This window comes from Lupinus angustifolius, chromosome LG20 (assembly GCF_001865875.1).
Source record: "Lupinus angustifolius cultivar Tanjil chromosome LG20, LupAngTanjil_v1.0, whole genome shotgun sequence".
NCBI lineage: Eukaryota > Viridiplantae > Streptophyta > Magnoliopsida > Fabales > Fabaceae > Lupinus > Lupinus angustifolius.
Window position 1 is genome coordinate 9,249,757 of NC_032028.1, and position 12,885 is coordinate 9,262,641.

General features: G+C 31.8%; 1 protein-coding gene across 1 annotated transcript; it reads right to left on the reverse strand.

The window, feature by feature from the left end:
- LOC109336321 (myb family transcription factor EFM) lies at positions 311-2,733 on the reverse strand. Its single transcript, XM_019572848.1, has 5 exons — positions 2,460-2,733; positions 2,034-2,314; positions 1,409-1,700; positions 1,235-1,311; positions 311-847 (listed from the first exon to the last, which is right to left on the reverse strand). The coding sequence occupies exons 1-5, from the start codon at positions 2,590-2,592 to the stop codon at positions 479-481; spliced, it is 1,152 nt and encodes a 383-aa protein (XP_019428393.1). The 5' UTR covers positions 2,593-2,733; the 3' UTR covers positions 311-478.

Consider the following 12,885-nt stretch of genomic DNA (forward strand, 5'->3'; position numbering starts at 1 on the left):
TATCTTCATAATCTTATCCTCAATCCATAGGGATAATGTCTAGATTTTTATTCATTGCATATTCTCTGGAATATTCTTAGATTCACCAAGCCATTATAGTAATCTCATTAATTCAATCATACCAACTCCAACCCCAAATAATCAAAGACAGTGCAGGTTGACCACACATCACCAAATTATAAACACAATGATAAGTAATTAATCTATTCTGGAATACATGATTAGTCATCCGAACCAATGTCGCTATCAGAAATCAAAAATTTATATCACAATGCACCTAGTGGACAGTGCCAAGGAAATAACATATTGACAGCTAAATGGGTGTGATTTATTTCACAACAAAATTTTCAATTTCTGTGTATTTTATCTCTATAATCTAAATCCAACATTACATGAAGAAAGAAAAAAATGTGACAATAAAATATTACAGAACTTTCTACAGCAACTTGGTTACAAAACTTGTGCCATATCTTCAAATTCAGTAACCAGGGGAAGTTGTGGTGGTATGTGTGGAGGATGATGAGGCAGGGGAGTTTGAATGAACAGCCCCTTCACTTTGATTAGCCCTTTCTTCTGAATACTTATAAGGCTCTACTTTCTTAACTGGTGGCTTCTTAATTGCCGCAGCTAGTGCATGCGAAAGAGTCGGAGGATTTGAGGCCAGCGGTGCATGCATTCCGGTACGTGTCTCAACGGTGGTCAGATCTGTTGATGCTGTTGAGGTAGCTAAAGCTGTGTACTCATGTGGTTGAAGAAAAATGTTGCCCACAAGGACAAAAGGTGCAGCCTGTGGATTGCCATTGTTGTGATTCATGGGACTTGGTCTTCTAGTGTGCAAACGGTATTTCTGTTGTAAATCCGGAATGAAAATTTTAGATTGTGGTTGAGAAAATAAAACAGTTGGAATTGGAGCTCAAGAATATTGATGGAACATGTGCAACGAAAAATTATACTTGTAAAGTTCTGTCATTTTAGTAGAACAACATTAAGGACACATTTTCAATCTCAAATTTAGGCATTGCAATGTAAAAAAATATGCTTATTTGTAAATTGAGGTGCTTTCTGACATAATTTATCACTCAGAATCTCATATATGGTTTGGAATACTTTAAAACTGCAGGGGTGAGATATTATAAAACAAGATAGATAAAAGATTCTGTATCATGAAAAGAACAGGAGAAACAAAACAAAGAAAATTACATAAACATTTGAGATATATATTCCACATACAAACCTGTAAATGGCTTTTCACTTCATCATTTGTTAGGCCATCAACCTTCATTAGCTCTCTGATTTGCTTTGGTGTTGCAGCTGTTAAAGCCACAGAAGATTATCAACATCAATATGCAGTTACAATTACGACCAAAACTCATGATAATCAGAACTTGTTATAGCTTAAGATACTCACTATCTGCACCACCAAGCTGCTGGAGGGCCTGCAAGAAGCTCTTATGCAATGCCGGTGACCAGCATCGGCGCTGCTTTCTGTCCCCGTCTTTCTCTTCTTTTTTGCTGCTTTCAGCATTGTCTTTGGCGACTGTCACCGCTGTAGAACTTGCTGCAACTACTGGCATTATAGAGGGTGCTTTACATAACAATTCAATAGTCTTGCCAGCTTTCTCCTCCTTGTGGAATGGGTAGAAACCACCACCACTTCCACTTCTCTTTACTTCCATCACAGACACTTCTCTACTCAAATCCTGAACAAAAATTTATCGGAATTATTACACCAACATACATAAAATTAGGGCGCAATTCGATAAATAATTTAATTAAGTACTTAATTAATAAGTGATCATCACAAGAGAGTTTATGACTATTGAAATAAGCTAAAAAGGCTTGTACAAATGACATAAGCTATTTTCACAAGCCTTTCCAAAATCCTGCTTAAGCACACATATAAGTATAACCCAATGAGCTCTTCATATTCCCCTAAGTCAATTAATCATTTATTCCCTTCTGTTCTTTCTCTTAAAAAACAAAGCAGAAAACAAAAGAAAATGACAATAAAGCTTTGGTTCTTTTTTGTGTACCTCTTCAGCTAGTGGATTTGGATTCCATAATTGAACAGATCTAAGCCAATCTGATTTCCTCTTATCAGTGTTGTTCTTATTGTTATCCTTTGAAACCTTGGACTTATGTGAATGTTGTTCATCCTCATCATCACAATCAGAGGATGCCCTCTTCTTAATTGGAATGAATTCCTCAAAAACAGGACCTTCCATTGATGTTGTCTGTCCTGAACACTCAGATTGCACATTCAAATTATACTCTGTTGTTGTTCCTGATAACTGTTGCCTACAAGCTTCAATAGCTGCACAAAATTTCAACCAAAAACAACATACCCACAAAACAAAAACATTCAGAAAACATACCCAGAAACAAAAAGGCATAAACTTTATAGTCGCCACACGAAAAAATCAAAAGGGTAGTTGTTAATTTTCTGTTTGGTTGGTTACCTTGTGTGATCAGGTCCAAAGAAAGAGGAAGCTCTTTAGAGAAAACCTGAATCTTACAACGTTCTTGTTCTAATGCTTGGATATAGTCACGAAACCCCATCTTGAGGCGATGCATTTTCTCAGTGAAATCCATTGAGATTGAAGCAATTATGGGAATGGAAAGGTTGTGTTTTGGTGTGAAGAAGAAGAAGAGAAGGAATATATAAAGTAAAGGAAATGGCGTTAAGAGGAATCCGAAGAGAGAGAAAGAGGTTATCAATGAAAAATATTAAATTTGGAATATTAATTAAACTTGTAAATGGAGTCAGAAAGATAGAAAATAAAATTCCTAGCAGAGAGAGAATGAGACATAAAAGCGATAAAGTTGGGAAAGAATCAAAGCCGGGGCGTCGCATACATAAGTAAAGAATATATTTCATGCATTTACTTTTTTATAGTAATTTGTTTTGTTGTCTTATCTGTTTCTCTACGTGTCCACGTGAATTAGGAAGAAGAGAAAGACTTTTCTTTAATCATAACTGTGAACATTGTAGTCTGATTCAATTAGGAAAATGGAGTATATCTCTGTGAATATATGTATCATTCTATACATAATTTTATTCTCATTAGGAAAATGGAGTATATCTATGTGAATATAGTATCATTCTATACATAATTTTATTCTCATTAGTAAAAAAAATATAAATATAATTTATATTTTATTTTTCTTACTAATGTGAAGTAAATGATACATGGAATAATATAAATATTAGAGCAATCATAATGATTGTTCTTAAGCTTGTTCTTAATGAAATAAGAACATTCTTACTATATTCTTTACTATGTCATTCTTATTTCTTGATTTTTTGTTCTTAAATAAGAATAATTATTGGTTATTTTTAACCAAAGAAAAGTGAGGAGAGATGTAGATATTGTAGGAAAAATGTAGATGTTGTAAGATTCTAAATAAGAATGATGTTTGTCATTGTGGAGAAAAAATAGATATTATTCTTATTCATGAAAAATTATAATAAATTATACAATAATGTATATGACCCAAATAAATGTGAAAATTTTGTTATCTCTTGTAATGCTCTTGTGACTCCATTAGTTGGTGAATATGATTTCATACAAGTATGGTAAGACATTTGTAGAAGGCATATAATTAAACTAATTATAATTAGGAAAATATGTTACAACAGGCCAAAGATTACCTTCAACAAACATAATAAACTACTTTGCCTATACAACAATATTGCAAAAAGTAAAATATATGAAAAATATATAAATAAATAGCAGATAATTAATGACGATGTATAAATCTTTGGATTAAAACTACATAAATATTATTACACTAATATACATTCAAAATTTTATTATATTATATATCATTTTATTAATATACCATTTAATTATTGAATCATGTATCGAATTTGTATAATAACTACTACAATATTAATAATATGAGTTTTTATATAAATTTTGATCATGATAAAGGAAATGTTAATCCAAAACATCTTTTACACTAGAGAACATTGAATTTGTTATTAATTGTGATTGTTAAAAAATAATTATTAAACTTATTAGAATAAAAGTTAATAATTATTTAATTAAAAAATAATAACTAAACGTCTAAACTAACAGCTCCGTTTCCAAAAAAAAGTATTGATCAAGAGAGCAGAATGAGAACATTTTAATTTTATGTATATCAAAAAATATTGTATTTAAATGAAGTAGTACTAGATTTAATTTTATAAGATTTAATGTATTTTACTTTATGTGTTAACACAATCTTCGTAAAGATGATAACAAAATGAATATTTAAATATAAGAAAAAAATAGAAAATGAATATATAAATAGAAAACATATAAAAACAAAACATTAATTGAAAAATTATGAGATACTAATCATACTTTGTATATATTAATATTTAGACTTTAGAGGTTTGAACTAATTTCTTAGCCATTAATTATTTGTAAATCTATGTATATCAAAAAAGAACTATTCCTATTTTAGTTTAGACGGTTTACTGTGATATATAGATGGATGAGTTTTCCACAATTAGTCGTAGAATATTCTCAAAAACCAAACCTTAAAAAGTTTTACCCAATACATTAACCTACCTATATTAATGTATCATTTATATTGAGCAGAAAGATAATACATCGTTTATTTAGATTATTTAATATAACGTCAAAACTTTTTTCTACGCGGAAATCAAGTTATGTATTGTCATTAAAAATATTTGACTATGATAATAATTATTTTAATGCATAAACTCAAATGGACGAAATAAAAGTTTGTTTTATTTCACTCATTGGCTCTATGGGAAAACATAATTTTAGAGGTTTGAACAAGGTGAAAATGGAACGATTCCATTCCTCTCCATAATTGAAAAACTTCCGAACAGTGAAACATTTAAAAAAAAAATCATTTCATCGTATTCATCCAAACAAATGGACGAAAAATGAAATTGAAACACATAGGAATATGTTATAAAATAATATTTGTTAAGAAAATCAAGAGTGAAGAGTTTTATTAAAAAAATGACAAACTAATGTATTTTAAATTTTAATTTTCCAATATTTATTTTCTTTTTCTTAAATTCATGCCATTGGTTGGGCAGAGCCAAACCTACAATTAACATAGAACAGAACGAGTCCAACTCCTCTCCAGTACTGGAGAGTCCAGTACTGGATTTTAAGGGGAAACAATAAATATAATTTATTTTATTAAAAAATGAGTTAAAATTAAGACTGTTAGATTTTTATTTTTGCCACATGTCATGATCTTAACATGGTAATGCACTCTCCAGTAATGGAGAGGATCCAAATTCCAACCGAACATGTTTTCGTTGAATGAACCATAGTTGTTCTTTTAGTCTCTTGAGTTCACCTAACCTCTCCGAATGAAATAAAAGTATATAAACAAAAATAAGAAAATAATCTTATGAGAGTTTTATTCTTTCAATACATTAGTCACTATATATATTAGTCATTATCCACTCTTACATCACAATAATATATATGAAAGATAAATATTGTACTAACTATATAAAAATTGTATAAAAGAATGAAATACCAATAATAAATAGAAAAGTTATGGGATATTAATCATATTTTCTAGATATGCGTAATACCTACAGTTTAGAGTTTGTTAAGTAATTTATTGGACATTAATTATTTTAAATTTAATTTTTGTATAATTAGAAATAAACTTTTAATACTAATTCATATTATATATTGAAATAATATTATTGACCTGTTAACTATTATAAACTATTTAACTTATTTATATATTTATAAATTATATGTATATATTCAGGAGAATTATCAAGTGGGAGAATATTACTTATGTGTTACTAATGCAAGTATTAGTTAACTATTCAACAATATGAATCTAGGAAAGAATATTCCTCTCTCTTCTCTAATATAAACATGAGATTTTTCTCTTAAGGAAGTTTACTTACTTATTCTCGCTTACATACTTATTCTATTATTATTCTCTTCACCTCCTTCACATACTGACTTAATCGTCGAATAACCTTTTTAGGTACATCCGACGCATTCAAGCATCTCTCATGCGATAATAGAAGACTCTACTCCAGTTCTCACACATTCAGACCATACCTTCATGTTGTGCAATGACTCATATTTTCTAGATAACAACAATACAAGTTATGAGCTTGAGCTGATGTAAAGGGATTGAGGTAGAGGGTTATATATTTGTGTTATGTAAACCTAATGCAAATAAGGAGAACAATATCTAAACACAAAAAATCCTTATTCTCTAATAGATAAAGATAGCCTCTCAATGCTCCTAGGGACATATGCACAATTGGTTAAACCTCATTACTAAATTCCTTGTGTTATTCTCTTATCCATATTCTATTTTACTATTTAATTGTTCGCTTGTTCCCAACACTTCACAAGACCAAAGAACATTGGCGTTGTATGTGGGGATCGAATCCACAAGACCAAAGAATATTGGCACCATATGTGGCTTACCTACACCATGGTGGCCACCCATAACCAAGTTAACCCTCTGAGTCACATTGAAGCAATCCTAGTTAACATGCCTTCAAATGACAACTCACATTACCAAAGCCTCCAATCCCACATTCCCAAAGCCTCCAATCCCACATTCAACCCTCCAACTAGGTAAGCAGAATCCATAAAACCAACCCCAAAACTAGCAAACCAACCACTCAACAACTTATCCAGATTATGGAAATGCAAGAACACATCGTCCAACAACAAGCGGAGATGCTCCAAGAATTCCATCAATCCCAAAACCGAGTTTAGATTTAGACCATCTCCCATACCCAGAACAACCTCCTAACTGAACCAACCATCTAGTTCTTACCACTATTGAGCGATTCACCCATTCACAACTGTTATCATGACATACCATTTAACTCCACAATTGACTCACCTCACCAACATTGAACATTATGATGACACCACTGATTCTTAGATCTACCTAGATGCCTTTGAAGCCTCCATACTCTTTCACAGAGCCTCTGACTAGATCATATATCATGCGTTTCCACTCACACTTAAGCGAACAACTTTGTAATGGTTCACAAGGTTGGAAAACAACAACATCGATCACTTGGGAGTACTGATGGACAAGTTCAACGTTCGATTCATAGCCAGCAAGGCCCAACCCCAATCATCTTACACCCTGGCGAGCATCAAACAAGGCACCACAAAATCCATCAGAGCATACTTGGACCATTTAAAATAGGAAGTAATGAAGGTCTGCATCCTAAGTCCTGATATGACATTTACCTCCTCATTATGGGCTTCTGAGCGGGCATCTTCATGATGGAGATGACTAAGGATAATGTGGACAATATGGAGGACATGTGAGCTAGGGCCCATCAGTTCACCACTAAGGAAAATCTAGACGTCCAACCAATAACATATTACCAACAGTTCAACCACTAACGAGAATGCAAGAGGTCGCGCCCCTAGAGCCACTAAGGGTCGAACCACCCAAGAGGTCAAAGTACACCATCTACACTCCACTGAACGCCAACTAGTCAAGAATCTTGCATGAGATTATGGCTGCCCTGTTAGATATTTTGTGATGATTGGTGAAATAAAAATCCTAGGATCTTGAATATCATGATTCTCACACATAATATAAAACAAGGTTACAAAGTCATACCTGAATCCATGTTCTCTGATCCACTCCTTTGATATACATTTTGAGAGAGTTTTGGTATGATGACCTTCCTCAACCAAATCGTTAATTCCTTTTGGGACCTTTGTTTTCTCTCTCATGGGGAGAGGTGAAAATTAGTTGTGATTTGGTGTCTTAGGGACCATAATAGTTCCTTATGTGTTAACTTATAGGGTTGTCAACTGTTTGGGTATCCACTCATTAAGCCCATATCTGATTTCAATTTTAGAAGTCCTATGGGTTGTCAGAAATTAGATCACTTGTTTTGTAACCCCAAAATAAATAGACAATATAATTGTATTGAATATGTGATGTCCACCTTAATTAGAAATTGTGAATTTCTAACAATCTCCCACATGGGCTTCATATTTTCCCTGAAATAATTATATCACATATTCTTTAGGCGTGCATCTGTATGCAATTTATATTTAGACTTATCCTTAATACAATCTGGTTTATCTCAAATGTGACTCAACCACGATGATCACCACACAAATATACTAAATGACATAGATCAAATATGGATGAGTGACATGGAAATTTCATGCAATGTGATCTTAACTATGTCTATTTCCAACTGGTCCTTCTTTATTATTTAGTGAGATCAATCCAAAGTCCTTAATTGTAACACAATAGTTACAATACATAAGTTCAAAATTGAACAATAAACCATCAACTTTATTATGCATAAAACTATATATGACGTCCAAAGTAAATCATAAAACATAAAGACTTCCACTGAACTAAGGTATCCTAAGGAACAATACTCATATGAGCAATATGCTCATGAAAGACTTTAGGTACCAAACCTTAGTCAGTGGACATCTAGCATAAAATTTGTTCATATATGTTCTATGGAAATTTGTCTATTTTGAACACTTTCTTTAACAACTAGAAACTTGATGTCAATAAAATTTGACTTTGTAGAACTCATATTATTTGTTAGAGTAAAGAACCGCAGACTTAATGTCACAATAAATTCTTGGTGGTCTTTCAATACCATTGACCACACGTAAGCTAGTGACAAAATTCTGCAACATGGTTGAATGAACTATTAGCGTCTATTTAGAAGACTTCCAAAAGATAGTACCTCCAACCAACATAAATACATATCCATGGGTGAAGTGTCTACTATCTAGACATCTAGTAAAATCAGAGTACCCAATGATCACTAAATTCTCAGACCTCCAATAAGTGAGCATGTACTCCATTGTTCTCTTTAAATAACACATAACATGTTTGACTTCCTTCCGGTGATGCATTACAGGATTGCTCAAATATCTTCCCAAAACTCCCACGACAAACACTATGTCAGAAAATGTGCAAACTTGAGCATACATTAGATTTCCTACTGTAGATGCATAAGGAATCTTTTGCGTCTCGTATCTTTTAAGGTCATTTTCGGGGCGCTATTTGATACTAAACTTGTCTCCCTTAACTATAGGAGTATCCACTGGTTTACTTTCTTTTATGTCAAATCTATCTAGGACTTTATCTACATAGCTTTCTTGTGACAACCTTAGGATACCTTGCGAGCGATCTCGTAATATCTAAATACCTAATACAAAAGAAACTTTCCCAAGATCTTTCAATTCGAAATTCTTCGTTAGAAATCTCTTGGTATGCAATAGTCTCATATCACTACTAGCAAGCAGTATATCATCGACATATAATACCATGAATATAAATTTACTCCCACTAAACCTGTAGTACACAATCATCAATTTTATTTGCCTCAAAACTAAACGAGGTAACAACTTGATGAAACTTGTGATTCCATTGACAAGAATCTTGTTTAAGGCCTAAGATGAATTTCTTTAATTTGCATACCATAGACTTTGAGTCAATTGACACAAACTTTTTTGGTTGCACCATAAAGATCGTTTCTTTAATGTCACCATTTAGAAACACAGTCTTAACATCCATATGATGTAGCTTTAAATCAAAATGAGCTACTAGTGCTAATATTATTCTAAAAGAATGCTTCAAAGATACTGGAGAGAAGGTTTCTTTACAATCAACCCTTTCTTTCTGAGTGTAGCCTTTAGCAACTAGACGAGCTTTATATATGTCAATATTACCCCTCAAATCCCTCTTGGTTTTAAAATCCATTTGCAATCAATAGGTTTCACACCTTCAGGTAATTCGATAAGATCCCAAACGTCCTTATCACACATAGACTTCATCTCATCCTTTATGGCATCAATCCAATTTTGAGAGTTAGAACTATTCATTGCTTGACAGAAGTTCAACCGATCATCATCTATTAACCTGATACCATCCTTATGTTCTTGAAGAAATACAATATATTCATCAGGAATTGCACTTCTCATCTCTCTAGTGGATCTCCTTAATGACACTTCTACTTCTTTAGGTTGTTGAATTTGTTTTATAGGTCATTGGGGTAGAACCTCATTGTTGTCTCGTTTTGGAAAATTGTTAGGAACAATATTCTCAGCATTATCTTCTATTACCGAAGTTATTATTTGAATGGTAATAGGCACAAGAACTTGTTCACTATTAGTGACAGGTTCTTCCTCAAAGGCAACATTCCTTATGTTCTCTTTCTTCACAAAATAAACTTCCTCAAGAAATCCTGCATTTCCCGTCTCAAAAAAGTCTTGAAGTGTGATCATAAAATTTATAGCCCTAAGAGCATCCAACATAGCCAACAAAGTAGCATCTAACTATTCTTGAGTCCAGTTTTCTTTCAAGCGACCTATAAGGTTGCGCCTCAATTGGACAACCCCAAATGTGCATGTGTTTTAATCTTGGTCTTTTATTACTCCAAAGCTCATATGGGATTTTGTTAACTGTTTTACTTTGCACCTATTAAGGATGTAAACTGCGGTCTTTAAAACTTCCCCCAAAAAGACTCTAGCAAGGAAGAATGACTAATCATACTTCTCACCATTCCTTAAGAGTTCGGTTTAATCGCTCAACATAACCTTCATTGCTAGGTTTGCCTAACATAGTGTATTGTAGAACAAATCCATTTTATCTGAGGAAAAACACAAATAACCCTTTCACAACATCCTTATTATTCTTTCTTTTCTTATTTTGAGAGGTTATAGTCAATTGAGCATTTTCAGTCTTATCTCTCTATAGTCTCTCTTTCTCTTGCACATAGTGAGATATAAGCTCATTGAGAGACTATTTGTCCTTCTAAGTGTTATAGCTCACTTTGAATGACCCAAAGTGTGCAATAAGCAAGATCAAAACCATGTGCATGAGCAAGTCATCACCAAGCTCTAACTTAAGTTACTTGAGTTTTGATGTGAGATTAGACAACTCCATAATGTACTCTTGTATATTGCCTTTGCCTTTATACTTCATGGAGATGAGTTTAGCCAAAAAACTACTTGTTTTCGCCTTTTTATTTTTGGCAAGGTATTATTCTATTTATTCAAGGAACTTCCTTGCACTCTGACCTTAGAAATAGATCCCCGAAACGCTTCTAGAATAGAGCGTTTCATTATCATTAGCGTTTCATTATCTTTGGACAAAAATATTAACTTGAAAGTGGTACACTCAATGTAATAATCAAACATTGGTAATAAGTCATGCCAAACGATAATCCTTTCTTTGAACCGACTTACTATTCACATGGAAAGCCATGTGATTATCACATATTTATTGGTACAAGTATGTTTGTAATTTTGGCCAAATAGTAATCTTCCTTTGGGCCGATCACTATTCGCATAAAATGCAATCATACAATTGACTTGATATTTCATATCAATCACTAATGATACTCTTGTTTGTAATGGTCAAACATCATAATGCATGTCAAATAATAAACCCTTCTTTGCACTGATTTATCATTCACATATGCATCTTTATAATAACCACATGTTTACCATCACATGTGTGTATATAATCCAACCAAATAATAATCTTCTTTTGGAGCGATTAATACCCGCATGAATACATATACACATAACATTTGATATTTATTATAAACAATTCACAAAAAATGTCACTTTGGCGACTTCTTGTTTAATAGGTTCACTTAAAATGTCAAACAAATTTATTTTCTAAAAGAAAAACTATTCAGTTAAGTTTGATTCAACATAACCTTAATCCGAAACATATATTATTAATATCCACATATAAATAGATATATCCATTATAGCCTATTGATAGCATTACATCATTCTTATCACAAGGACTACATTTCGAATTCCAGTAATGGTCATTTTGAATTTTCCATAAAAAAATATTATCATTTGATACATGATTAAACATAACAGGGCAAACTGTCCAAACAGAAACAATGCTTCAACAATAGCAATCACTTCATAATGCAATCAACAACTAACCAATGCAAAAAAACCATAAGTGTTGCAACCACTTAAACAAACAAGTCACATAATCTATATAAAACAAGATATGTTCACATAAAAGACTGACCACAAGATACTTGACACAACATTAATTTATAGTCTTTTGACAGAGAAATTAATTTGTATATGATACTCTAAACATAATAATCAAATATTAACCATTAGTTCTGTCAAACAATAGCCTTTATTTGGTCTGACTATTATTCACATGAAAAAAATTATAATTGTTATTTATTATCACATGTATGTTATTATTTGGCCAAATTTTGTGTCTTACTTTGGGTCGAACACAATTTCCATAAATAATATCATAATCATCTGTGTAATCTTAATCAATTTCCATAATAGAGGTTACTTTTGCAACATATTGCATCAACTAAATCAAAAATAATTTTCAGATTAAAGGAAAACAATATGGGTCCATTATAAAAAAATTATAATTTTGGAATTAAAACCTTTAGATTTGATATCTTTTATGATTAACAAATATAATCCCACAATATAATTTTAAATCAAATATGAACATGCATATCTTAAAGCATATATGATATAACTTATGTACATATTTGATCAAACCATAATTAAAAAATCTAATACCACATCATGACTTGGAATTAAAACAAACACATATGTAAGAAGACCATATGCAGTATAAGGTGTATTTAGCATACAAAGAACATATGTAGTATATATTATACTACGTATGATAACTTCAAGAGAAATGTTATATAATCTTCAAACTCCATACATCTTGAGGCTAAAATAACCAAATTTGAAGCCGAAAAAAAAAGAATAACATCATAAGTTAATTCATATGAATATACAAATGATTTATATATATAACCAAATACTTTTATATATATATATATATATATATATTATATATATATATTTCCATAAATTCACAATA

Bases quoted from the DNA above. Each gene is read 5' to 3' on its own strand.
- LOC109336321 (XM_019572848.1), bottom strand. From the start codon at position 2,592: ATGGATTTCACTGAGAAAATGCATCGCCTCAAGATGGGGTTTCGTGAC. The intron at 1,701-2,033 runs GTACACAAAAAA...ATTTTTGTTCAG, and splicing joins CAAATCCACTAGCTGAAGAG to GATTTGAGTAGAGAAGTGTC. The intron at 848-1,234 runs GTTTGTATGTGG...GATTTACAACAG, and splicing joins AAGTGAAAAGCCATTTACAG to AAATACCGTTTGCACACTAG.